Source organism: Rhipicephalus microplus, chromosome 1 (genome assembly GCF_043290135.1).
Source record: "Rhipicephalus microplus isolate Deutch F79 chromosome 1, USDA_Rmic, whole genome shotgun sequence".
NCBI classification, from domain to species: Eukaryota; Metazoa; Arthropoda; class Arachnida; order Ixodida; family Ixodidae; genus Rhipicephalus; species Rhipicephalus microplus.
In genome coordinates this window covers 189294157-189319092 of record NC_134700.1, presented here as the reverse complement: position 1 = coordinate 189319092, position 24936 = coordinate 189294157, and the positions used below count along the sequence as shown (strand labels likewise).

Below are 24936 nucleotides of genomic sequence, written 5' to 3'. Positions count from 1 at the left end.
ATATTATATTCTTCGATTTGAGTAAAAACGAATTTTCGCCGACCGGTAGTACTTATTAGGCTGCAGTTTCGTCATTTCTTTTCAGTCATAACGGTGTTTAGACGATCAATGACAAGCATATTGTAGGTGTTTGATCCATGACAGTACGGGTGTTAGGTACACGATAAAACCTCGTGAACAGAAAAAAAAGGGGATTATTGTGATGTCCAGATAACTTTACACCACCAGCTATATTTAGGTCTTGCACATTACGAGGCCAGGAAGCTAAATGAAAGAGAAAGAAAAGAACACCGAGACAGTAGACAGACACACACCTACCTCTCTAATATTCCTTTATTTACACGTTCACATCAAGCCGGTGCACTCTGATATGTTTATCAGAAGTAGTGATAAAAAAACAGCCATGTTTCGCACACACATTAGTTTGAAATCGCGCACGCTAAGAAACAAAATAACCGCTTCGACAATTCTGGAGCAGGCAAACGCAGCGCAGCATAACTACAGGCAGCTTAGCAGCCAAAAAGCATCAATGATCGCTGTTTGATACCAGACAGCAGACGAGAAGGGAGAAGGCGTGCGCTCACTGCAGCGTGCTTAGAAACAAGTTCTACAGACCATGATTGCCCAAAGCCTGCCTAAATATGCACGCAGGAAATAATAATAACTAGTAATAATAAGGACAGCCTAACTAAGTCTTCCACGCGATGCGTTTTGCCTTCTTTCGTTTGGGATAACCAAAGCATACAAACATGCACACACGCACCACTTCTAAGACAGAGTTGTACGACTAGTTGTGGTGACCATTTCACTGTATTGCGATCGTGAAAAAGAAAACACAGAGAATAATAAGAGCAGCTCTAACTATAGTGTTGTGCTAGACAATGAACAAACAGGCCTCCAGTGACGCAGTTATCACAACGATCAATCAAAATTACTAAAGAAGAGCAAAATGCGAACTACATCACACCAGTAAGAAACATACTTGAAATACAACTGCGCTTACTGCACGTACGAGTCAATATTAACTAGCAACGCATGCATGACTTTGTTACTAACGGTATAGTTTGTCCTGGCTCGCTTTGAATTCGCAGTAAACGGTACAACTTCTTGTGAAGGGGACAAGAAAAAAAACGTCAAGGACGAGCACCAACTTTCAACCGAACAACACAATTTTACGCATATGAAAGGAGGCAAATTCACCATACATTCTGGAAAGCAGAAAACGGTTACCCCAGAGGAGAAAATAAAAGCATCGATAAAAGGTGACTAGCTATTTTCATTACCCTCGCTTTTTTCATGCGCCAATATATTTTCCTTTTGCTATAATTATCTTTTTCCTTTACGGAATAGAGTCAGCGTTCTTGCTTGGCTTTTTTCACTTCATTCTCTCGTTTCAAGAAGCTCTGTTTCAAGAGATTGTGCAAACACAGATGCCCAAGAAAAAACAGACTGAAAAGCGCCGCGTTCAGACTGTCTATTTTCTACTTTGTGTTTGCGCTCTTTCCTGTAGTAAAGTAGTACCAACAATCTCAAGTTCAAATCTCTTTAGAGCTCTTCACCTTGACCTCTACATAAACTGCATCCTCAATTAAATTTTTGCAATAATGAAGGTTGCGAACGAACGCTACAAAATTACTTGGGAAAAAAATAAATGTCACAATAATGCCTCCTGTAACGCCACAAACAACAGCTAAGCACGTATGACCAGACCACTTGCACTTCCCATGAAAGCATATAATCTTTGCAAAATCTTCGCACCCCCCCCCCCCCCGAAAAAAAAAACACCGCCGTTGTGAGGAAAAGTACACCACTTAACGGTGCGCGGCCATCTCGCTTCATGCTTAGCCGTTGGAGAAGGTGTACGGCGCATCTAACCACGCCCAGACAGCCCACAGAAGCGGAATGACGAAAGAAATGTGGAGCACTTAAGATTAGTTTTTTTTTTACAAATAAAGACGTTTTATTACAAGTTTTTTCGATCACAGAAAGCCTACTTGCGCCTTTTGTGTTTTTCCGCCACTTATTACTTCCCAATCTTTGAAGAGTAGATGAACCATAACTCTAATCAAGCTAAGCTGCCTGCTTTCAGTTTATTGCCTTTCCTCATTCGTTTTTAACGTATCTTAGTCCAGAGTCTTCTACAATAAAACATGAATTCAGAGCAGCTCGCTCATTCATTGTTGTCTCTTTCTCATAAAGTTTTTGCTCGTTTTATAGTCATTTCACTTTATAGACCATCCTGCCAAAAAACTAAACACAGGTCAGGTCATTCAGCGAGTGCAATATTTTTATTCTTTCATTTGATCTTTGTCACCCAGTCGCTCTTTATAAATAAAAAAATAGGTCGAGGAGACAAAAAATAAGTTCCCTGGCAGTGAATGTGTTCCCTCGAGATTCGCTTCTATTGCCATCCCTAAGAGATATTTTGAATTTCCTCGTAACGTGTAGATACGGCCATGCCAGTCTTCTGTATCATTCGTTCCCGCTTGCGACGGATAAAGCAAAGTTTAGGACGTGCATGAGGCCACCTAATGTGGTCATCTATCTTCGTCACGTGTATTAACGTGACGTGCAGACATGATGCACTCGTCAAAGCCATGCTCGCAAGAACTGCCGTTACTAACACCACACAAATCGAGCTAGTTTGTGTAGTTATGTTTAGTGCTACGCCCTTAGATAACTGTTTATATGTCGTTAGTAATATCCGAAGAAGAAAAAAGGCTTTCTGGGATATGATCAGGATTATCTAAAATCGCACCAGGGGAATAAACGCAACGGCAAAAGTCATACTGCCATAGAGCACACGCATCTTTCGTGAGTGGATCTAAATAATTGGAATGTGAAGACGTCTTCTCGACCAACGAATGTTTCCTCAGAGCGAGAGAAGATCAAAGTCCACGCGAGTAAAGTTTTGCTCGTCGGTAAAACGGCTGCGCAGTCGAATTACGATGCAACAGAAAGGAATGTTCAAAGGCAATGAATACTTTTGATCTCTTTGTTGTAAAGGTGACAACTGATAGCCTCCTGTGCTATCGGTGTGGTTCCCCCCTTCCTGCTATATGTGAACACGAGAACAAAGTACGCTAAAAAGCTGTCAAATTCAGAAAATGTTTTGAGGATGTTCAATGTAGAATGAAGTAATGTGAGCAAAGCTGACAATAAAGAAACGAGTGTAATTCAAAGGCGATTGCTTACGGTAGTGAGCCACACTAAAAAGAAAGGGCAATGCTTAAAAGCATAAAATGCAGGCATATTCTATCCTGCAGTTAACGAAACATTCACGCAGTTAAGCAAAGCTTTTAGCCTTTGCGGCCATGGTGACAAAAGCTCGCCATGGCTTTTAGAGGAAATGGTGCACCTCTAACGTTATTCACTTAAATATCGATCCCGCGCAGCGAAGAGCTTATACTTTATTACAACGCAGCCACCTTTATTGGTATACGGTAAAGTTGGTACAATAATTTCTCCTGCCATCCCTTCTCTCTTTTGTAGTTCACGGATGGCGACCCTTACAGGTTGCAGTGGGACTAGCAGATATCTACTTCTTCTCGACCGGTTCTGATTTTCAGAACGCGTCAAGCGATTCCCGTACGATGTGCATCTATATAGTGAGACCAATCTACTGAATAAAAAGGCATAGAATAGCAACACGTTTTCCGAGAATCGCAAAAATTTTTGTTCCATTTATAAGTTCGCCCAGCTGTTAGTTCCTTCACAATATTCACTTTTTTGAATAATTAAATTCTATTCATATTAACTTAATTTTGTTCCGTTCAGTGAAACACGAAACGGCAACGTTGGTGGTCTACTGCATAGTGTGTTCAAGAGACTGCTGTCTCCCACTCTTTGCACGAAGGTTTCGGGGATGTGAAAATCTATAAACACAATACTCGCGCTACCAAATAAACGTTCGTCTGCTGCATGGGTTTCTTCTGCCTAGAACGACAGAGTTGTACAAATTATCGCCCCTTCTAAATGTGCGAGGTGCGCGTAAGTTGTAATATAGGCATCCAGGCAGTTCCGTGAGGCATTCGCGACGCCGAGCCCTACACTTCGGCAGACATATACACGAGCAAAATAAAGAAAATATTGGCGCTAAAAAAAAGAACAACTAATATTTATAAGGTGCTATGATCAATATAGAATGAAAAAAAAAAACACTACATATAGTACGCCCTTTTGTGTTCGTTATACTTTCACATGTGCACTGTGCTGATAGTGAGAATGTGCGAGAGTGATTTGTGTGAGAGAAAGTGGCGCAATGACTAGTGAGTAAGTCTGCCGCGTTTTAGGAGGTGATACCATACTTTTCACCGGAAACGTCATAACGGACGCCAGGCCCTTCATAACTGTAACATGAATGGGCATCGCGAAACGTGTGCAACATCCGAGAAATAACGGTGAGAACATATAAAATACGTGAAAAATTGCAATGCTACGATAAGAAGGAAACAGGAAACATAAGTAGATTTACTGTAGTGCAACAAAGTATTTTTATAAAATATGTAGTGCTGCCATAGAAATGCTCACAAGCATTACCAACACATTCACAGCTCTTTACATCTAAACAGCCTAGATGGCGCTTATTTCTCGGCGCTGTCGATGGTGAAGTCCATTGAAATCCTTAATAAAGAGAACAAAATTCAGTGCATTCGCAGCAGTTGAAGTTGACTAAGCAGTGACTGCTATTATGATTACCTTACACGCTTTTATGTGCCAAAAAGCGCAATACGGTTCGAGCACACGAAACAGCCCCCCCTCCCCCCGCCTCTCACTAAATAGAATAGGTATGGAGATAGCAAGGCTTCCCCATACCTTTCTTTAGTAGGATCTGACTTTCCTTTAGCGCAGGAAGTTGAGCATGGTTAAGCAAGTTTTTGAATATAATAACGACCGAACAGCTCTGATTTTGCTTTCCAAGAAATTTCTACCTCACACCCCATTGACATGCTTATGCCTGCAGTAGGGGGCAGCAACGCCACGTTCTCCCGTATGTTTCAGTATCAGCCGCAGTAAGTCTTTGTTATAGCATGCAACGAGAATATCTTCCCTGCACACTCGTTCGTAGCCCCTCTTTAAAAAATCCCGTCTGTACACAGCTCGTGCTTTGAGAACAACCACAACGGGAACTGCATTCATTTTATTTCACCTTTCTACCACAACATTGCCATTCTACGTTGAAGAACCTACGTGTTCTAGCATGTTGATGCGCGAAGCAGAATTACCGACGATAACCTGGCCTGCTTTTATTTTGCTCGGGCGAGCAATGCCCCCTGCGTCAACAGCCAAAACGAGTTGCTATGACCTCCTGTCAGTGTGTTCTGCAAGCACTCGCGTGCTATAGAGCGTGAATAAGCAGGCAGTGACCGAAGTGCACTCAGTTGAACATGTCTCAGTAGGTTCAGGCAAGAACATTCATCACGAGAAAGTACGAGTGTATCGTAAAATATAGACATATTTTTTACAAATATAAAAATTTTTAATAAAACATAAATCTATAATGAGAAGATATAAACATATCGTAAGGAAACTGCAAGCTATTTAGGATATTCGTCGACTTGCAAGCTCTTACGTGTCCCAACGATGGAGTCTATACAGTAACATATAAAAGTAAAAAAAGCATGTGCACAAGCAAGAATTACAGCTAACTTTAGAAAGAAAAAAATAATGATAAGTGGTCTTATTTATACGCAGAGTTGTGGACCAAATATATGGAAGTCGAGTTCCACAACACAGCCCTCATTGGTAGCCCAGGTTGTCAGTAACCTCGAGCTTACCACTAGACATTTTTTTAACTTAGCGCACGGTGCCTAAAACCGCTAGTAACAGCGCCTCCAACATTTGTATACTGTAATGCCCGTGGAGCACCGCTGAAGGAAAGTGCGCTTTGCAGTGTCACACCACTGACTCGAGAGGCGAAATTCACCGGGTGGAAAGTATAGTAACTTCGGGAACGTCAGCAAAGCGTAACATAGTTGTGTGAAGACATGCCTACTTCCCTCTGTCTCATTTTGATTTGCCCCTTCCTTTGGCAAGGACATGATAATGACAGTATCATAGTACCACACTTACATGTCAAACAGTGTTCTTTCACTCCGAAGAGACCGACACTTCTTTTGAGGAAGAGACGATATTTTCAGGAGTTTTCCAATCTGGCCTAGCGGCACTGTTTCGAAATATCCGTCTATTCGTTCAGCAAGCCTATAAAGACCGGACTAGTTCGTACTGATCCATAGCTTCTGAAAGTGCAGAAAACATAATACCGCGCAAGCACTTGTCGTTTGTTATACTTTACTGGTACGGTGTTTCTTTTTCTGCACTTTCTGAAGCTACGCAATCACTCAACACACCAAAACACGTTCTCTGTGCGGCCAATGTGCTAACTTTAAAGAATTATCACTACATGTTCGATGACGCACGAGTCTTCTAGATTGCAACCGTATACCGATAAGAGTACCTTTCTTATTTTTGAATGGCACAGCACGTATCGAGTTCCAGCAACCTATCGCTCGAACACAGAAAATGCTTCGATTAACGTGGTTGGTAAAGGAAACAAAAGAAGGAAAACAAGTTAACGAAACCTGCAACGCGTGTATCGCACGCGACAGTGGCGCGGTGCCACGTGCGAAAATCGCCGTGAAGGTCGCGCGACGAAATAACCGAGAAATCATGCGTGCGGCACGAGCGAACTTTGCGGTATACGCAACGAAGGCTCATTGTGACAAGGGCCGCAGGAGAGTCGCCGCCAAGAGGCCGGACACGAGTACAGCCAACACCGGCGCGCTCTCTCGCGAGGAGGCGCTGGTGAGCCTGCTCTCCTGGGGCACGCCCACTTGTATGGGCTCCTTGGAAGTCTTGTACGGCGGGCTCATCTCGATCTGGCCAGCTGCGAGTGAGAGGCAAGAAAGAAGGAGAGAAAATCGTATCCGCGACGGAAACACGTCTGTGGAGTCATAGTGAACCCCGGCTAAAACACCACTGTGTTAAAAAGATCAGAGCACTTCCACTGTTGCGAAGAATGAAGGCAGATATGCTCAAATACAATGGTAGGTCTGTTATATAGTGAATATTGTTGTAGTGAAGTGAATTGAAGTCAAGTTTATTGTATTTTTTTCCTGACAGAAAGAGGAATAAGAAATAATTGCCGTATCGCCTCTTATTGCTGCCGTATTGCTCTCTTACTCGTAAGCGCATTCAGAATCCATGTACACGATATCGACGCAAATGCAACCATACTTCATCCAAGCAACTAAACGTGCATCTTCGTAATTTTTATTGCAAATAGATCAAGAATAATAGACATCACAAGAACACTTCTAGCAAATATAAAAAAACATGTTATTCACACTTCCTAAATGTATAGCGTATTTGGCCAACTCTAATACGTCCTCGATTCCAACGCGCACCTAACTTATATGAACCCCCCCCCCCCCAAAAAAATACAGCTATTTGGTAGTTTAAGCATCTTTAACCGAATCTAACAAGTATGTGGCTATAAGGTCTGTTTTTCTTTTGTTGTTGTTGTTCAAAAAAAGCTGTGCTATAGAGTTGGTTAAATACGATACTTATATGCAATAAATTATCGCTTGGTTGCTTGGCTGCTCATCCCCAGGTCGCCGGGTCAAATCCCGGCTGCGGCGGCTGTATTTTCGATGGAGGCGAAAACGCTGTAGGCCCGTGTGCTCAGATTTGGGTGCACATTAAAGAACCCCAAGTGGTGTAACTTTTTGGAGCCCTCCATTTTGGCGTCTCTTATAATCATATGGTGGTTTGGGGCGTTAAATTTAACATATCAATCAAACAATAATAGTGGCAGTAATTGTAGAAATTAATGCAATCAACTGTTTATTAACCTGTAGAAATAAGCAGACTAGTCAAATGGGCGAATTGAAGTTGCTTCTGCGTATAATCCATAGCCACTTTCAAATTTATGAAATGGGGCCACTGGTAATCACCGCAGAGCGGTGAAATCTGGCTAATTTAGAAGGCGAAACCAAAATCGACGCACCAAACAGGGCATCCATACTTTCCCTTCGAAAACACCCTCAATGACGACGCTGCTCCGTTCGCATCGGGAGAAGAAGATAAGCGACCATCGATAAGCAGCAATACAGCAGGAAAGCGCTGCCACCACGAAGGAAACAAAGCTCAGTAGAGGCCTTCGGGCATGCCGGCGTCACGATGACGTCTGTATTGCCACTCGTATGACCGCGTCGTTGATAGCTGGCTGGGGTTCTGAACGTGCATTTTTATGCAGATGTTGCACTTTAAAGATCGCGCGATGTGTTAGAAGGCTACAGTGAGCATTGGTCTTCACTGTTGCGAGTTCAGTTTATCCACTTGATGTCGAATGTCGTCACGACCACTTCTCCGAAAACAGCCTGCGTCGCATATTTACTGTTTACCTTCGGCACTGTGCTGTTGCGTGACTCAGCGAACGAAGCCTAGAGTTCCAAGACGAGAATGTCAGTGTCTACGGCTCTTAAAGAGGCCCTGCAACACTTTTTGAGCATGGTCAGAAAGCGCTGCCGATCAGTAGTAGAGGCTCCTGGTAACACGCGAGCCAAATATTCGAGCACAACACGCGGCCAGGATTTCACAATAAATTAACAAAGTCAGCTAAAAATTGCTTTCTTTTCTCTCGACAAATGGCGGAATATGCCCAAAAATCTTACGTGAATTACCCATCTATCAGCCATTGGCCGATTTGAAAACGGCGCACTCGCTCGTTACAGAGACCGCCGTGGGAGACCGCGACTTGTCCACGCGTGCGCGTGCGATCACACCGGTAATGCGGCGTATTTGAAGGAAAAAAAAGAAAAAAAGTGCTCGAAATCATAAGGCGCGTGTGACCTTTTTCTGTGGCCCTGCCACTCTTCCCTGCTTAGCTTCCAGTGCTTTCGTCGGGACGAGAAGAGAGAATGCAATTGCAGCATGCGATAAACCTTTGTAGCTCCGCTCACACTGGACGGATTCTTAGAATTCTTGCGGCATTGATTGCGTGAGACAACAAGCTTTGCCAGTGAATTTATTCCGTGGTTACTTGAAAAAGCGTTTCAGGGCCCCTTTAATGCGAGAGGCGGCGGTGAGGTGTTCTCGTGTACGACGGTAACCCGTGTACGACGGTAACAACTATCGGAAAGCAGTACGTGTCTCACTGTTCTCACCGGAGCTTGCCGAATAAAGACTTAGACATGCCTGACAATGTAAGCTGATTTATTGTTAGAATTATCACTTTTTTGTTTATGTTTAGTGCGCGGTAATCTCAGCTTTGGCAAAGCTTTTTTTTTTCGGTATAGTCGTGGTCGGCCGACCCGCACTGCTGCAATCAATAATTGTGCGCACGTATCGCGACACACATGGGCAAAGATTAATTTGGAGGTGCTTCATCTGGCTAAATAATAAGGCCAATGAACTAGCGATTCACTCATATGTTATGTTTCATACCCCGATCCCCGTATCTGCAGGAGAAAACAGCCTGTCATGGCGATTGTCCGGCCGATTAGTACCGTTGCTCTCTTGCGTTCAGTGGATTAAACACGAAGTGCAAAGATGCAGGTTTAGTGTATATTCACAATATGAGCCGTAATGAAGCTGTGAATAGTACACAGGCATTCGGCGAGCGAGTATCGCCGCACGTATCACCACTCATAACCAGCAAAAAGTTTCGCTTTTCCAGCTCGTCTATCGCCCGGCGCATCCAAAATCGGTGGTGCGGCTCGTCTCCCCTTCTCTGGTGCCTGTTGCGCATGCGCAAGCCGCCATAGCGTACCCAACAATGCGAGGAGAAGTCATCTACTCTTCCCTACTTCCGGCTTTATGAAATGTGACGTAATAACCTCTCACTATATAGACGTCAGACTCTGGAGTTTTGTGGACACGCAGCGCCACGTGTCGACGTAGTTTTGGGTAATGCAAAGTCCGACTCTGTTGCACAGTTTGCTGCGCAACCAGATACAACTGCAGTGTACAAAACAACAATTGAACTAAATATTAGGTGTCTTTTCGAAATGAACACTTAGAAAAAGTGCTACGAATTTCTCTCTACTAGTCAGACCCGTCTCGAAACCACCCTGAAGTGCTTGCTGGTTTATTCACCAGAACGACGGTGAAAACAAGAGCAGACGCAACAGCTCCACCCTCTACGAAAAAAGACCCGAGTTGACGCTACTGCTGCATAGTGAATGGCTACGGACGTAAGGGACTTCACTTTTATTGATTTCCGCAGATTTCGCGAAGATTAACGTCGAAAGCACTGGATATGGGCCATTGCAAACGTGTTGGGTGAGCGAATTACTTGCGTTCTCCACAGCCGTTCACATTAAAAAGTGTGATAATGTAGGTCTCCTGTTATTCTTTTGAGTAGGTTTGACGGAGAACCGTGGTAACTTTGATTATGAAGCGCGCCATGCAGCTGTAGACACGTGACGCGCACGATCAACATCACATATGCCACGACCACCGATAATCTGAAATTGCACAGCATTGCGCCTGAGGTCTTTGAAGGCTCTAAGTTCCGAATTTAACTAGAAAACGCGAACACGTACGTCATACAGGTAAATCACAAATTGATCGCGACCACAATCAGTTTTTTTTTTTCCTTGCTGTTAGTCTCCGCGATCGCCGAAGCTAAGCCTTTCGTTGCACACCGAGAAAGCGGAGACGCATGTATCCCCATTTGCAGTATAAATAAAGGGATGACACCCGTCAACAGAACATTCTAGCATGCATATAAAACAGTTCAACGCACAGGAAGCGAGAGATTGATGGAGAATGCAACTGCAATGGCGAAAGTCGACAGGGCTATTCGTGCTGGATAAAGAGAGCTTCGTACCAGTGACCGTAAGATAAATTACTCGTGCATGCACTTCATCGCTTAGGCATAATGTGTGTGAGCAAGTTTCACAAATTAGGGGGTTACAGAACGAACGTCGGAGCGCTTGCCTCGACCTCGATGTCATGTGATCCTTGTTTGCCTTTAGAGTGCCAGTTGCTGTATACGCCGAAATTACTGAGAAATCTTTCGCATTGTACCCGCATTTGTTTTGATGAGCTTCCTACTTTTCTGAAGTGAGGTTGGATTGAAGGAAGAAGCTTACCAGTCCCTTGGTTTTCAGAAAGCCGCGCCTCAAGACCAACGAAAGAGGAGGGCCTATGCACGTTCGTTTGCGGACAGCTCGCTTTGCACTACCCATTTATGGCCAGCGCGTCGCTGGGGGCGCTGGGGGCGCTGGTGGCGGCGTTTTTTTTTTTTTTTTGCAGTGCCGCTTGGGCAGAGTTTAACGTCTATTCCTACCTCCATGACTGCCACGAAATGAAGTATGTAGATTGATGATATAGATAACGCCGAGGTCAACAGTGTCGTCACTATGGACGTTTTCGAAATTACGCTACTTAGAGCATCAGTTTCGGGTTGGCCTGCTAAATTAGACAGATTTAAATTGCCTCGGGGTGATTTTCAGTGGCCGCAAATTAGAAATTTCAAACTGGCGGTGGAATATTAGCTGGAAGGACTCGAGTTCGCCGATTTGACTCAACCACTCATTTCCTCTGGTTAAAAGGTTAGTTGTGTTAATTTCTATAATTACTGTCATAATGAATGTTAGTACACATGTGAAGATGCCTTCTGTCACTGTAAAAGGAACACAGCAGGTAGCACACGGATACCTTTCTGTAAGTTTTCAATAATGATGGACAAATTTCTTGAAACACCCTGTATCCCTGTATCCACCCTGTATCCACCAGCGCATAAGTGAATATAAATTATATTATTTGACTGAGCAGACAAAAATATATAAAGTGAAAAATCTCGGCATTTCTTTAGCACATTAATGCCTCCTCAACGGTGGTCTCAAAATGAAGCACTGTGACGCATGAAAAATTTGTTGTTTCTAAAGTACAAAAATGGCATGACGTTTTTGTTTCATGCAAGAGATCTTGTCTTTGAGGCTGATTTTCACGTATCATTGTTCCTGCAGTTGTGCTTCACTTTAAGTGGTGTCCATATTATCGACGCAAGAACGCTGGCCCAGTCGAGCTAATTGGTTCACTGAAAATTGCTAGTCATTACTTGGTTCGTGAAGTAGCAAGTCAGGTGAAAAACCAGAAAATTTCTCCAGCTCTCTATTAAAATAATTCTCTCTTTCTCTCTGTTACGCTTTTTTGTTCGCACTCGGCAAGAACCTTGCCGTAAACGGCTACGCTGTGAAGAAAAACGAAGGCAGATTGAGGAACGGAGCAATGTTAGTATCTGTGATCCACTATGTCATATCCCGCAAGGCATATCACCTCGTTCTGCCCAATATATTTCCTGTTAGACATCAAGTTAAATATTTCCACCCGGACAACAAAAAAGCATCCATAATTCTTCGCACGCCTGCATATCAGTGTTCTTCAATAAATTCGGGTGAAGAATAAACCTTTTATGCTATACTGTCACCCAGAAACGCATTATGAGCAGAAAGGAATGAATTACACTCAATTTTTTCACACTGCTTGCCGTTCTAAAACCAGAATTAAGCGAGAAAGGTGCATCAACTTACCCACTTATGTGTCATGGATACGCGATCATGCACTTTAAATGCACGGATTTTGTTTCAGAGGTGATATCTTCCCCTCTCTCTCTCTCTCAGTGTGTGTGCATGTGTGTGTGCGTGTGCATGTGCGTGCGTGTGTGTGTGTGTGTGTGTGTGTGTGTGTTCGCGGTTCATGGGTCCAGTGGCCAAGAAAGAGCATGATATAAGAACACCGAGCGGAGCTCCAGCTGGTATGTATCAATCTTGAAAGCACTACAGACAGAAAAACACTGACATAAGAGGAGTCAAAACGCCAATGCCGTTTGCGACACTGGCCAACAAAAACTTTTCTACATCCCCGTCTTTACTTATTATTTACCCAGATAAGAAATGGAAAGACGTCGCACACGTCGAAGAATAGACAATAGGGTAACGAGGGGTGTGACTGAGAAAATTGATTGCTTTTCAAACTCCAAGTACTCATGGATCCTAATTATGTCGGGTGAGTGTGTTCGCGTGCAAAATCGTCAAATACCCTTTCTGTATACCGTTAAGTGTCAGCGAAAAACGGTGCTTGTTTCCCTGTACGAAGACATTTTTTTTCTCGCTCTCTACTGTGTACTCACATGTGAGGTTGGATTGACCCCAGAAGTACACCTGGTACAGCGGAACAGACAGGTCAAAGCCGGCCACTCGAACGGGAGTCTGGAATCGGCACCAGACGCGTTCGCCATCTTGTTCGAACAAGGTGTTCTCCAAAACCTGGGGAAATCGTACGGGGATGCTGCTGACGCACTGCTTCCAACAAAGGAGTGCACAAGAAAATTGCCAACATGGCACCTCGTATGCGACATATACGCAATCATAAAAATTTGCGTCAACACCTTCGCGAAATAGCATGCGTGTCAACACGAGGGCTGCCGTTGTACATTATCGTGACTAAAGCAAACCTGTTGAAAGAGACCTGTTGTCGCGACCGTCATAACTCCATGGCTCTGTCTACAATGATTACTTGAATCAATGTATGAAGGAAATAATGAAGCGGTCTCATGACCCCCCTACCCCTTGCTAGTGCGCAGGTAAATTTTGCGCGCTTAGCCCTGATAAAATTTCGGGTGTATGAAAAATATCCCTCCGTCTCTATGGGCGTTCCCTCGACCATGCGTAAACAGGCATATGACAGCACACAAGTGAAGCCCTAGAGACGTAGAAGAAAAATTGAACGCGTATCTGCGTGTTCAAAAGTAAATGTCCTCGACAGACGATAGTATTCTGCCAGCCACACAGGGATTTATGTTTTACCTTGCCTCAGACAGCACCTCCTTTAAGCTGAGTCTGCCGCATCTGGCTCACACGGATAAAAAATTGGGAGACCCTAAAGCTTCGCATTTAAGAGTTGAACGCGATAGCGAAATCCAGCTTCTAGGACACCCTTCAATCACTAAGTGCATACTTATTCATAAATTTTGTTACATACATGTGCACGCACACAAACACACACACAGTAGATTGTACCAGCGTGGGCTATTATCGCCCAATGGGCTCGTTTTTGTCGTGACACCTGTCGAACAAAATGCGTCAAAGGGGCTCTAAAACACTTTTTCATGTAACCATGGAATGAATGCACTAGTAGAGCTTATTGCCTCACGAATTTAACGCCGCACAAATTTTAAAGATCTGTCCAGTGCCAGTGGAGTTACAAAGGTTTGTTGCATGCTGAAATTGCATTATCTCTTCTCTCGTCCCGACAAAAGCACTGGAAGCTAAGCAGGGATAGGTGGCATTGCAAAGAAACTACCGTGCCTCGTGACCTTGAGCACTTTTTTTTCTTCGAATGCGCGGCTTTGTCAGTGGGATCGTGCGTGCACGCATGGACAAGTAGCGGCCTCCCGCGGCTATCCCGGTAACTTGATTTTTCGGTCACAAACGCACAGACGATTTTTCGCTGACAACTAATGGGGCCAACGCCAGCGGCGGGTTTTCCGTGACACGAGCTTTTTAATGCTATCATGTTGAAATAGAGGAGGTGTTGCGTGCGATATGGACGCCATCTTGGCAGTGCCATCGGGAAACATGAGCTTTTGCAGAAACCAGGACCTATGCCAGGTGGCGCCACCTTAGCGTCGGCAGCGCATTTTTTCGTGCACAGCGTCATGTTTTCAGGGCAGTATAAGAAACACTATAGGGTATCTATTTATTTCTAGTAAAGGAACACACAAGCTTATGCTTAATTAGGTATTGATATTGCGCCTCATATATGCGTAATATTTGCTTTTCGATCAACGATGTTCCCAAGTATGAACGCAGCCACCTGTTCAAGATGGGTAGACGTCGAGCAAGTACTTAAACTTTGGCCAGGTGGCTGAATCGTGTGACAGACAAAGAGGCAGATGAAATCTTTTGCGTTCAACTATCCCAAGAAAGACTAATCTTTGATACAATTGAACATTGAATAGCGGTAATAAATGTATCTCACCCGGTTCGTCTCCATGGGCATGCTCTTTTCGTCCGCAAGAGTGAAGTGCCGCACTTCCGCCAGCTTTTCAGTCCGGGTGCACGCAAAGATGCTGGCCCCCTTGAGCTACGTGCAAACGTAGAAACATACGCTTACCAGTTCGGCATACGCTTATGCCTTGTAGAATGCATCACGTTCAACATTTTAGCCATCTTGGTAGTGAAAAAGCCCGTGCTTCTTTCCTACGCATTTGTGATAGATAGGGCGGCCATCAAGATAACAAAGCACGAGAAGAACAATCGACGAGTACACCTTTATTTAATTTTTTTCAGTTGAAAGTCGTTCTTTCTCTGGCAATATATTCTTACGGTGCCTGAATACACGTTGTTCTATAGGCTAAAACAAAAACAACTATAGGCTAACAACTAAAAGGCGATTGTTAACGTTAATATGCTCCTTAACTTTTCTGTATTGAAGTAACGTGGGTAGCATTTCAAAAATATAACAGTACTAAGCGTTAACAAAGCTGTCTCCACTACAGAACGCGAAACACCTAACATTCAGGCAGATACTAAAATGGCCGATAACCACGTTCCTAAAACTGGTCAGTCTGAATCGCGAGCACGCTCGTACGATGCGCATACAGCACGGCCGCGACGGCCAACTCACGCTTTCGGATTCATTGGTGAAGCCTATCGCCAGGTAGCGACCGGCCATGGACGCGACACCACCCATGGTCACCTCCAGTGTCCGGTTGTCGGCGCTCAGGGAGTACGTGACGGTCAGGTCGCACCGGCTGGCCTTGTCACACTTAGTGCGCGTGCGCGAAAGCGTCACACAGCTCTTCGTCTGGCCGCAGCCCTCCATGGACACAGCTGCGAGAGGCCAGGCGAGCTTTGTCAAGATTTCTCACTTGTGTAAGTAAGAAATATTAAGAGTATTCGAGCACACACAGCCACTCCTTCCATCAAGCACACAGATGACCAGTTTGGGCCAACCGACCTATGAACCATCTCACTCAGACTCCCACAGCTGAGGCTTGACTGCGAGTATGGTGAATGTGGCTTAGTATGATATTGGAGATCTCTACTGCAAAATATAAATTCAAGTTAGTCTACGTTCAAGCGCGTCTCAGAGAGTACAATGTTGATGCATCGAGTGGGCCTGATTGAGCACGATTTCGCTGAGTGTGACTCTAAATAACCAAGGCTGGGCCAAATTTTCGTAAGTCTGAGTAATAGTGATCCGAGGAAGAAATGTCCTTTGCGAGCATGTCTGCCTCACTCACAATTACTCCCGTGACCTAAGAAACTCTATAGTCTGTGGGCATAAATCATTACAGCTTTACAAATGAGGGTATCAGCGACGAAATTTTATCATGTTATAAAACATTTACGTGACACCCAACAAAGGTTTGCTAACAACTATTGACACCTGGTTTCTATTCGGATATAAAGCTACAACTAGGCAGAACGAAAGAATATTCAGATGTACTGCATGCTCCAATCTGGATCGCCATCAATTTAAATGACACTTCATAAATTCATAAGACGACTACTGAAGAGCTATCAACCATCGGCCATGTTGGAAATGACACTTGGGCGTTCTGGTACAAATTGACTTGTGGCATACTTAGCGCAAAAAGGTACAAATTACAAGGAGCAAGGAAGACACAGGACATGACATTAGGGCCGCATCCTATCTGTTCTTTTCCTTCATTTGGCGCTAATTAGTTTTGTGTAATGTCAACAATTTGTCATTATGCTGCAACACTTTAGGGTAATCAGTATAATAACGTTAACGAAACTATTGTTCTGAATCAAGGCTCGCTATCGTGTAATCACTTACGTTCTAATAAAATATACCAATAGTTGTGCAGTACCCACGCTTTCAAACACTTATGTCATTCGTAAAGACACGAGCAGCAGTTTACCCCGCTGTAATTTGCTAAAATTTTCTTTCCTGCGTTTTCATTTGTACTAATAAAAGTTAAGCTTCTTGGTATTGTGAAATAAAATATATGGTTTATGTTCTCAGAGCTGATCATCGGAATTCATTTATTCGAAGCGTCGACACAATAAAAAAGTACGGCTGATCGAAAAACATGTCGGGCTCAATTTAGTGGAGCGATGTCTGTGAACCGAAAAAATATTTTGTCCTGTGTGTCATATGTGTGTGGTTGTATCTTTTTTCTTCTTTATTTGTTTTATTAATATCTACCTATCTCTCTTCTTTTAGACCCTTATTTCCACGCCCCTGTACAGAGTAGCAAACCGTTTTTCTACCAGGCTCACTTCCCTGGCTTTTCCTTCTACCTACTTCTCTCTCTTCCTAAGGAATAAATTATTTATGAAAACAGAGATTTCCTTCTTAAAGACTGCGTAAGACTTCCCAAAGCTTCAGTTTCCCTAGTGTCACTCAAATATATATATATATATATATATATATATATATATATATATATATATATATATATATATATATATATATATATATATATAAATATATATATATATATATATATATATATATATATATATATATATATATATATATTAGTGCCACGCTCCCGAGGCTCCATTACGCTTCGATAAACTACATTTTCCGTCGACATATATCTATGTTAAATACACACACATCGGACATTCTGATGCGAATAGTACGCTAATCCCAAATAGGACATATTTGCAATCATCCGACTTCTCTCGCGTTTTAACATGACGAAATGATGAAGAGAAAACGAAGCAACATTCGAATGCGTTTGCGCTGCGTGCAAGTAACGACAATTGTGCCGTATCTGCACGACAAAGAAATCAACCAACAATTATACTAACGGAATTCGTCCACCCTAAAGTCGCTGTTGATCTCGATGTTGTACCAGTACTCGTTGTTCACCACGAACGTGCCCCTGCAGAATGAAACAGAGAAAGGGAGAAAGGAAAAAAAGTTAAATACGACTCATTTTTGGCGGGAAAGTTTAATGAAAACGGATCTGTAGTGGTGACATGATATGAAGAGGCAAACTAAATTTTTTTCGTGTTCAGGCTATAGTGATGAGTCTTATGACAACGACAAAAATCATACACTCCCTCATGTCTTTGCCTAAGGCAACTGGAAGGCGAAGGCAACCTTACATTTTATCTTCTAAGTTTACCGACCCAGCCCAAAAGCTCTCCGCACTGCCTCCGGGATCAACCCACTTGTTACAAAGAGACGTTCTCATATGGCGTCACGATGACTTCACAAGTTTTGACAGCCTGTAAATAGCATGACAATGATAACTTTTTTTCTTTTTTTGCGTCACTTGCGTTGACATCGCTGAAGCCACCAACGCATGCGTTTGATGAGGCACCTAATTGATTGATTGATATGTGGGGTGTAACGTAATGAGGCACCTAAGGCTGTCACCTTAGAACAATAAACATGGCGCTCAATGTGAAATGCAACCATTCGCTAACCAATACAGTGCCACACACACAAAAAAAACTTCGAAGTTTATGATTTCACAGCGAGGTGTTGGAGCTGGAGTTTCATTTAAAAATTTAGAGAATTAAAATTTTCGTACTCATCTTATTTTTCCAGCAGTACAACTCTTGTTTCCAGAATCAACAAGTACATATACAAGCGCCGACCAAATACTATCTCGAGCCTTACGACATGAGTGTTCGTATTAAATGGCCATTAAAGCAGGAATTCCATTACCTTAGTGTGGAAGCTGTGAAAGGGAGATTAGAAAAACCAGAGATGGAACATCGCAGTCGTAAACGCTCCAAAACAAAATGGGCCCCACTGTAAACTGGCTATGAAAAGAAAAAAAGGTTTCCTGAGTAGGCTGCCTTATTTTTTTTTCTGAATCGAACTAAGCTTAACAAAAGTATTTCTTCATCAGTTCTGTGGAAGACAAGAATAAAGAAAAAGTTAAAGCCGGGTGATCTTAAGCATTCCTTAAGTAAGCAAATTGCCAACACGACGTGTTCCCGCAACTTCCTTCGAAATTGCCCCAAAACAATACTGGCACTGGGACCTGCAGACTCTAGTAACGTACCTAAGGAGCAAAACAGGTATGCGAGTGCCGTTTCTGGGCAGAATTAGGTCAGCCGCTATCAAACGCGACCTGTCGTGCTGCCATCCTTTTTGTTAGTTCCACTTCACGTGTGTCACTCAATAAACGGAGATGGAAAAGAAAATGATAGGTGTAACCTTAAGGCACCAAAAGAGAGCATAACGTATCAGGGAACAAACGGGTATTAAGTACACCATAGACAAAATCAAGAAAAAGAAATGGTCATGGGCCGGTCACGAAGAAAACATAAGCGCTTACCATTAAGGACCACAGACTGGATTTCATACAGAAGGCAAGCGGGTGAAGGGGAGACAGAAAGTTAGGTGGGCAGATGAGATTAAGAAGTTTGCGGGTATAAAGTGGCAACAGCAAGCACAGGACCGAGTTGACTGGAGGAACAAGGGAGAGGCCTTTGTCCTACAGTGGGCATTGTCAGGCTGATGACAATCATGAGGATGATGATGACGATGATGATGATGATTGTGATGATATCAGACAAGAGATCTGTAGCTTGAATACGATGCGTTCTTCAAACTCTTTCCATCCTTTTTCACAATGGCATATGATGATAATATATGGCTGATACAGCTGGTCTCGAGTTAAATCATTTGTTAGTTTGCTTCTATATAAATGTGATGCAACTCGGAAGCAGTGTGGACTACAACCGGAAGCTATCACCGGGATGTGCTCAAGACTGGAATTGAACATGAAGCCGGAAGTGTGTGGCAAAAGTCATGTGATACGGGGAAACTGAACGGGGCTGAACGGAAATTAGGTGTGACCCGGATATTAGGTAACGAACGCAGAGATATCACGGTAGGGGTCAGGTAGGTGCTGCACAAATGCATCATTACCTATCGCTCAATCAGAACTGAATATTTGTCCAAAATTTTCCTTCAACAGATTCCTCTATGTAACTTGAGTTAAATATCCACAACGAGCTGCCGCCGCTGAAGCTAGCGCACCGCCAAGAGGCGTGGCACTTGCGCTGCCATTAATTAACCTCGCGCTTTAGGCGACTGCCAGTCCCACTGCTTAGTGAGGCTACTTCTTGCATGATATTAGCGATTTCTTGAATAGAACAGGGCACAACTTCGGAGATATTTGAAAAAAAAAATATGCGTGGCAAGCAAAACCGAACACACTTCACGCGGTAGCACTAGGCTATGCGCAAGGTCACAGTATATTAACATGAATAGGCGAGGAGAATCCCCATAAGAAGCAATACGCAGAAAATCAATTTGAATAACCCGTTTGGTCTCCTACAGTGCATAATTGGGTGCCATGCTTCTAGTGTTTTTTGTTAACGTTAGAAAATAGAAGAACATTGACATTAATTTTGGGTGAACGCTGCAGTCAGGTGACCAAAAGTGCTCGGAAAACTACTTTGAAGATTTCTTTCTGAACTTCTTACGAAAATATTGCATTCAGCCTTGACATGCTTGCTTATTACATCGCTTTACGACTTTGTGCCTGCGTTCACCACGGGCGGTATAGCGGTTATACGGTGCACGGCTGCTGACTGACCACTAAGGTCGCGGGTTCGATCCCTCAGCCGCTGTGGTCGCATTTCGATGGACACGCATTGGTACCGGCCCATGTCCTGTGAGGGTCAGTTCAAGTTAGAGAGCACAGATAATATACATTTCCGGAGCCCTCCACTACGGCGTCCCTATAGTAACCATATTGTGGTTTTGGGACGTTAAATTACAAATTATTATATTTGTTACGCATGCTTCCATGTTTCGGCCGATAAAAGAGGTCCTTTAGAAAAAGGAATCTACTTTTACCACTACTTTCTCCATGCCCGTCTAGGTCCTGTAATCAGTATCTAAGTGCGTTACTGCAGTTTTCTCTTTAGTACTTATAGCTGACTGTTTGCCACTGCTGTCGTGCTGAAAGGTGGTTGTGAGCCTTTGCCAAGCTGCATTTTTCGGAAAGCAGCTGTTACCTGCAGCTGTGCTTCATCAAACTATTGATTAGAAACAAACATTATTATTATTATTATTATTATTATTATTATTATTATTATTATTATTATTATTATTATTATTATTACTGCAACAAACAATTTGGAGGTGACTTTAATTCTGGACCAGTGGCAATCGCGCGTCGGCGTTCGTGTGCCAAGGACTACTGCTCGGGTTAACTTTGTGTTTCCCGCACTTGCCGTGCCTATCTCGGAGGCCACGTAAAAAAAGGAAAGGATGTGGTTGAGACCTGCTGCGCCAGGTGCCGCCACCATGTGAGCTTTCAACGAGAATATCACCCACTCTTTCAACAGCTGATAATCTCAAAGTAATTATCCTGGCAGTAGAGTGGATTTCAACTCAAGTAAACTTACGGTTGGATATTGTACACACGTGATATAACTCTTAACTTGAACCAGTTGAACAAAATTTTGTAAAAAAAAAAAAGAAGTTGTATCAGCATTCCAAAAAGCGACAGTTGGTGCTCGACCGCAAGCGCTCAGAAGAGGAACAAGAGTGCCACGCGTAGCTCGTGCCATTAGAGAATAAGCCTGCAACGAAGCTTTTAACTTCCCACTTTTATATAGGAACGTAAGTTACGAGCACACGTAAGCCTGCGAATCGACTTTGTGTTTGAGGAGGGCAACGCGCGACGACCGCTTATTCCGCAGCCCGCGGACAAACTGAAGCAATCGGCACTCGTACGAGGCATATGTTTACCAGGCACGTTTACCCCGGCGCTGAACGATCGCAGTTCTCCAGTTGTCTTGTTGCATGAAATAACTCCACACTAACAGCCTGGGGCAAGGGCGCGCTGTTGCCGGTAAATGGTCGCGTGCTCAAAGGCGGACAAAATAAAGCAAGGCGTTCCAAAAAAAAAAAAAAAACCTTCAGCTAGTCTACACTTCATTACGGCAGTCATTATGCCGTTCCCAGAGGAGCAACGCCATTGCCTCAAACGAGGCAATGCACTATTCATCAATGACGCAGGCCCCCCAGGAACGTACCAAGTACAATAAAATCGGCATCCAGCCGAAGTTCTGCAGCTGTTGAAGTTTATGCTTCATTAAAAAAACACATAATATTTCACAGAATTCCGCATTGCCTGTATAGGCTCATTCTTCTCGACCCGTGATTGATGGATCAAAGCAATAAGGTGAGTCAAACTCATTAGTAAATAAAGTGGACGAATAAATGAAGAACTTCCACAGGCACTTAATCATCGGCACTTTATTCCTGAGAGAGCTAGTACGCAAAAAAGAACAAAACGAATCGAGAGGCCTAGCCGCTGAACGCTGCTCACCCCGAAATGCAAAATAAAAGCCATTAGTGAACTTGTTCAGCTCTCCTGTTATGCTAAAGAGGTTCCGCGCGTTTACTTTCCTTTGAAATATATGACGAAGTTCGTCAGTAACGAAAAAGGGGTGCTGCAGCGGAAGGGGTTACTGAAAAACATTTCACAGAGCCTTCCAGGAGCCCGAGGGGACATAGAATAACCAACGTCTGCAGTGAAAGTCAAGATATTGCTTGAGACTCTGCCGTTAGAAAAAAAAAAAAACGTGTCATATGAATTGGGTGCAAGTGATAAACTGCCAAGTGAATAGTTTCTAATAGTCTATCGAATAGTTGGGCTCTGAAGCTGTGAGAAGGCGGCTAGCGAAGGCGATAACAATATCGTACTAGACAGAGCACTAATTTTCACTACTTCACCGCCACTGTAATCAGTCAAATGTAAGCAAAACCGGAGTAAGGCTATCAATCTTTACAAAATTGAACAGGCTTGACCTTAAGTCTGTTCGTCGATGATGCCAGTTTTACATACGACTGAACACAAATTAGCAGCAGGCTGAGCCCCAGAGTTAAAATCTCCTTGCTTAAATGTTGTATTTTTACTTTAGCGTTCTTTCATTTTTGAGTTTTTAGTGAGTGCCCAACCAGTGCAAATACTTTATACATTTAACAGCTTGTGATGATTGATTGATTTGTGGGGTTTAACGTCCCAAAACCACCATATGATTATAAGAGACGCCGTAGTTGGCTCCGGAAATTTCGACCACTTGGGGTTATTCAACAGCTTGTGGGAATAGATTGAATTCTCTAACCCCCGTATTCACAAATGCTCCTCGACTCAACTTTCACCCTTCACTTGACAGAGTTGCGTACTGCGCCACTGCGCGGCTGAAAATGACGCTGCGCTACTCAAGAATAGCAGCAAATTATCACTGACATGCAGCGACTTGCCCTGCCTAAAGTCCCTGAAAAATAAACTAAAGTAGCGCCATTTGTGTCAATGTGCAGACTCCTCTCCCCTCGCGTGCATTGCAGATAGTAAACGACGCTAGTTGAGGGGCTGTATGGCTCCTGGCCGCAAAGATGAGCTTGTGCTCATGTTTCCGTTAAAGCGCATCTGGGCGCTGCAGTTCTAGGCGATGCACCGAAAGAGTGATTGAGGAAGAAAAAAATATTAAAAGTAACGTTAAATACGACGATGTGACGTGTATATAAGCAAGTGGCATGCAGTGGCAAAAAACATCACCGCAAGCACGCAATACTCAACGCGATAGCCCACCGTTTGCGCGCAGACGCGCTTAGCGGTGACGCTCTCGATGGCAGCGCCACTGCTGTCCATGTAAACTCGGCGGTGCTAAAAATCTGCAGCATGACGCACTAGCTTTTGTGAAGGTAACGCAAACGCCATATTGTTTGTCCAGTTTCGAGAGCGTGCGCTCCTCTAACAGACGCCACCGGCGTCTCCTTTCAGCATACCCGATGCACGGCCGCTCGATGAACACACGGCGCAGCAGTGCCCGAGCTGCCCAAGCGTCTGGCACATCCAGTGCACCCGTGTGCTTTCGCATTCGTAGTTTCCTGGTGGACCCTCTGAGGCGCTGCTGTGGCTGCTGGGAGAGGAGGTAGAGGCAAAGAGGTGCGGTTGGCGCTACTTTAGTTTATTTTTCAGGGACTTTAGCCCTGCCTGGAGATGGCGCTCCCATCGGCTTTCTCAGGTGGAGGCGGAGCGTTGAGTGAACGGACGTTCTAGAATAAGTCTCAGATAGATGTACGAATGCGGCTTTACAACCTCAGCGCACGCGCTCTCTGGGCCCGATTTTCTTTCCGGTGTGCTGTGATACTGGTGTGACGATGAACTGAGTAATACAATTTGTCGTGCTTTTCTGGTAAGGGGGGATAACACACACAGGTGTGCAACTACTACTCCCTATCGCTTTGGTATTTTTAAAGCAAACTTGACAAAATTTTCCGAGTTGCTTGGAGATTTTACAACACGGTCTGTGAATTTGACAAGAAAATACAAAGCCATTCTAAAAATAATAAAAAACAGGTTATCTGACCATATTTATTACTATTTCAAGGAACATTTGTGGAAAACATCTTGCACGTAAAATGGCCCATTCTCTTTTCGTTATTAAATGTGCCCATGGTACGCTTCTCAAAAAAAAAATAATTATTGTGGGCACGACCATTCTCAAATAAATACCTTTCGCAAAAGTACCATTCTGGTGGGAACAACATTCTTTTGCTTCAGAAAGGGTGCGCGGTATTCAGAACAAAGCCACAAAAGCTTGCGTTGGATAGCTTCAGTGGTTACAGAGAAAATGTTCCTTTTCTGACAAAAACTAGTGTTCAGAGAAAATGATGCATTTAAAGGTTGAATTGCCGCGGTGCTGTCACGGGATCCGGCACGCTTGGGGCCATTTTCAAGCCCCGCCGCGGTGGTCTAGTGGCTTAGGTACTCGGCTGCTGACCCGCAGGTCGCGGGATCGAATCCCAGTTGTGGCGGCTGCAGTTTTGTTGGGGGCGAAAATGCTGTAGGCCCGTGTGCTCAGATTTGGGTGCACGTTAGAGAACCCTAAATGGCCGAAATTTCTGGAGCCCTCCAGAACGACGTTTCTTATAATCATATGGTGGTTTTGG

The 24936-nt window shown here is 43.7% G+C and overlaps 1 protein-coding gene across 1 annotated transcript in view; it reads right to left on the bottom strand.

The window, feature by feature from the left end:
• Positions 1-315: 315 nt before the first annotated feature.
• LOC119178321 (uncharacterized) overlaps positions 316-24936 on the bottom strand; it is a 237595-nt gene continuing 212974 nt past the window's right edge. The window contains exons 3-7 of the mRNA XM_037429509.2: positions 17805-17878; positions 15640-15845; positions 14992-15096; positions 13142-13277; positions 316-6886 (exon numbers count right to left, since the gene is read on the bottom strand). Coding sequence (XP_037285406.2) covers positions 6714-6886; positions 13142-13277; positions 14992-15096; positions 15640-15845; positions 17805-17878 — 694 coding nt within the window. The 3' untranslated portion in view covers positions 316-6713. The remainder of the gene's footprint in view (positions 6887-13141; positions 13278-14991; positions 15097-15639; positions 15846-17804; positions 17879-24936) is intronic.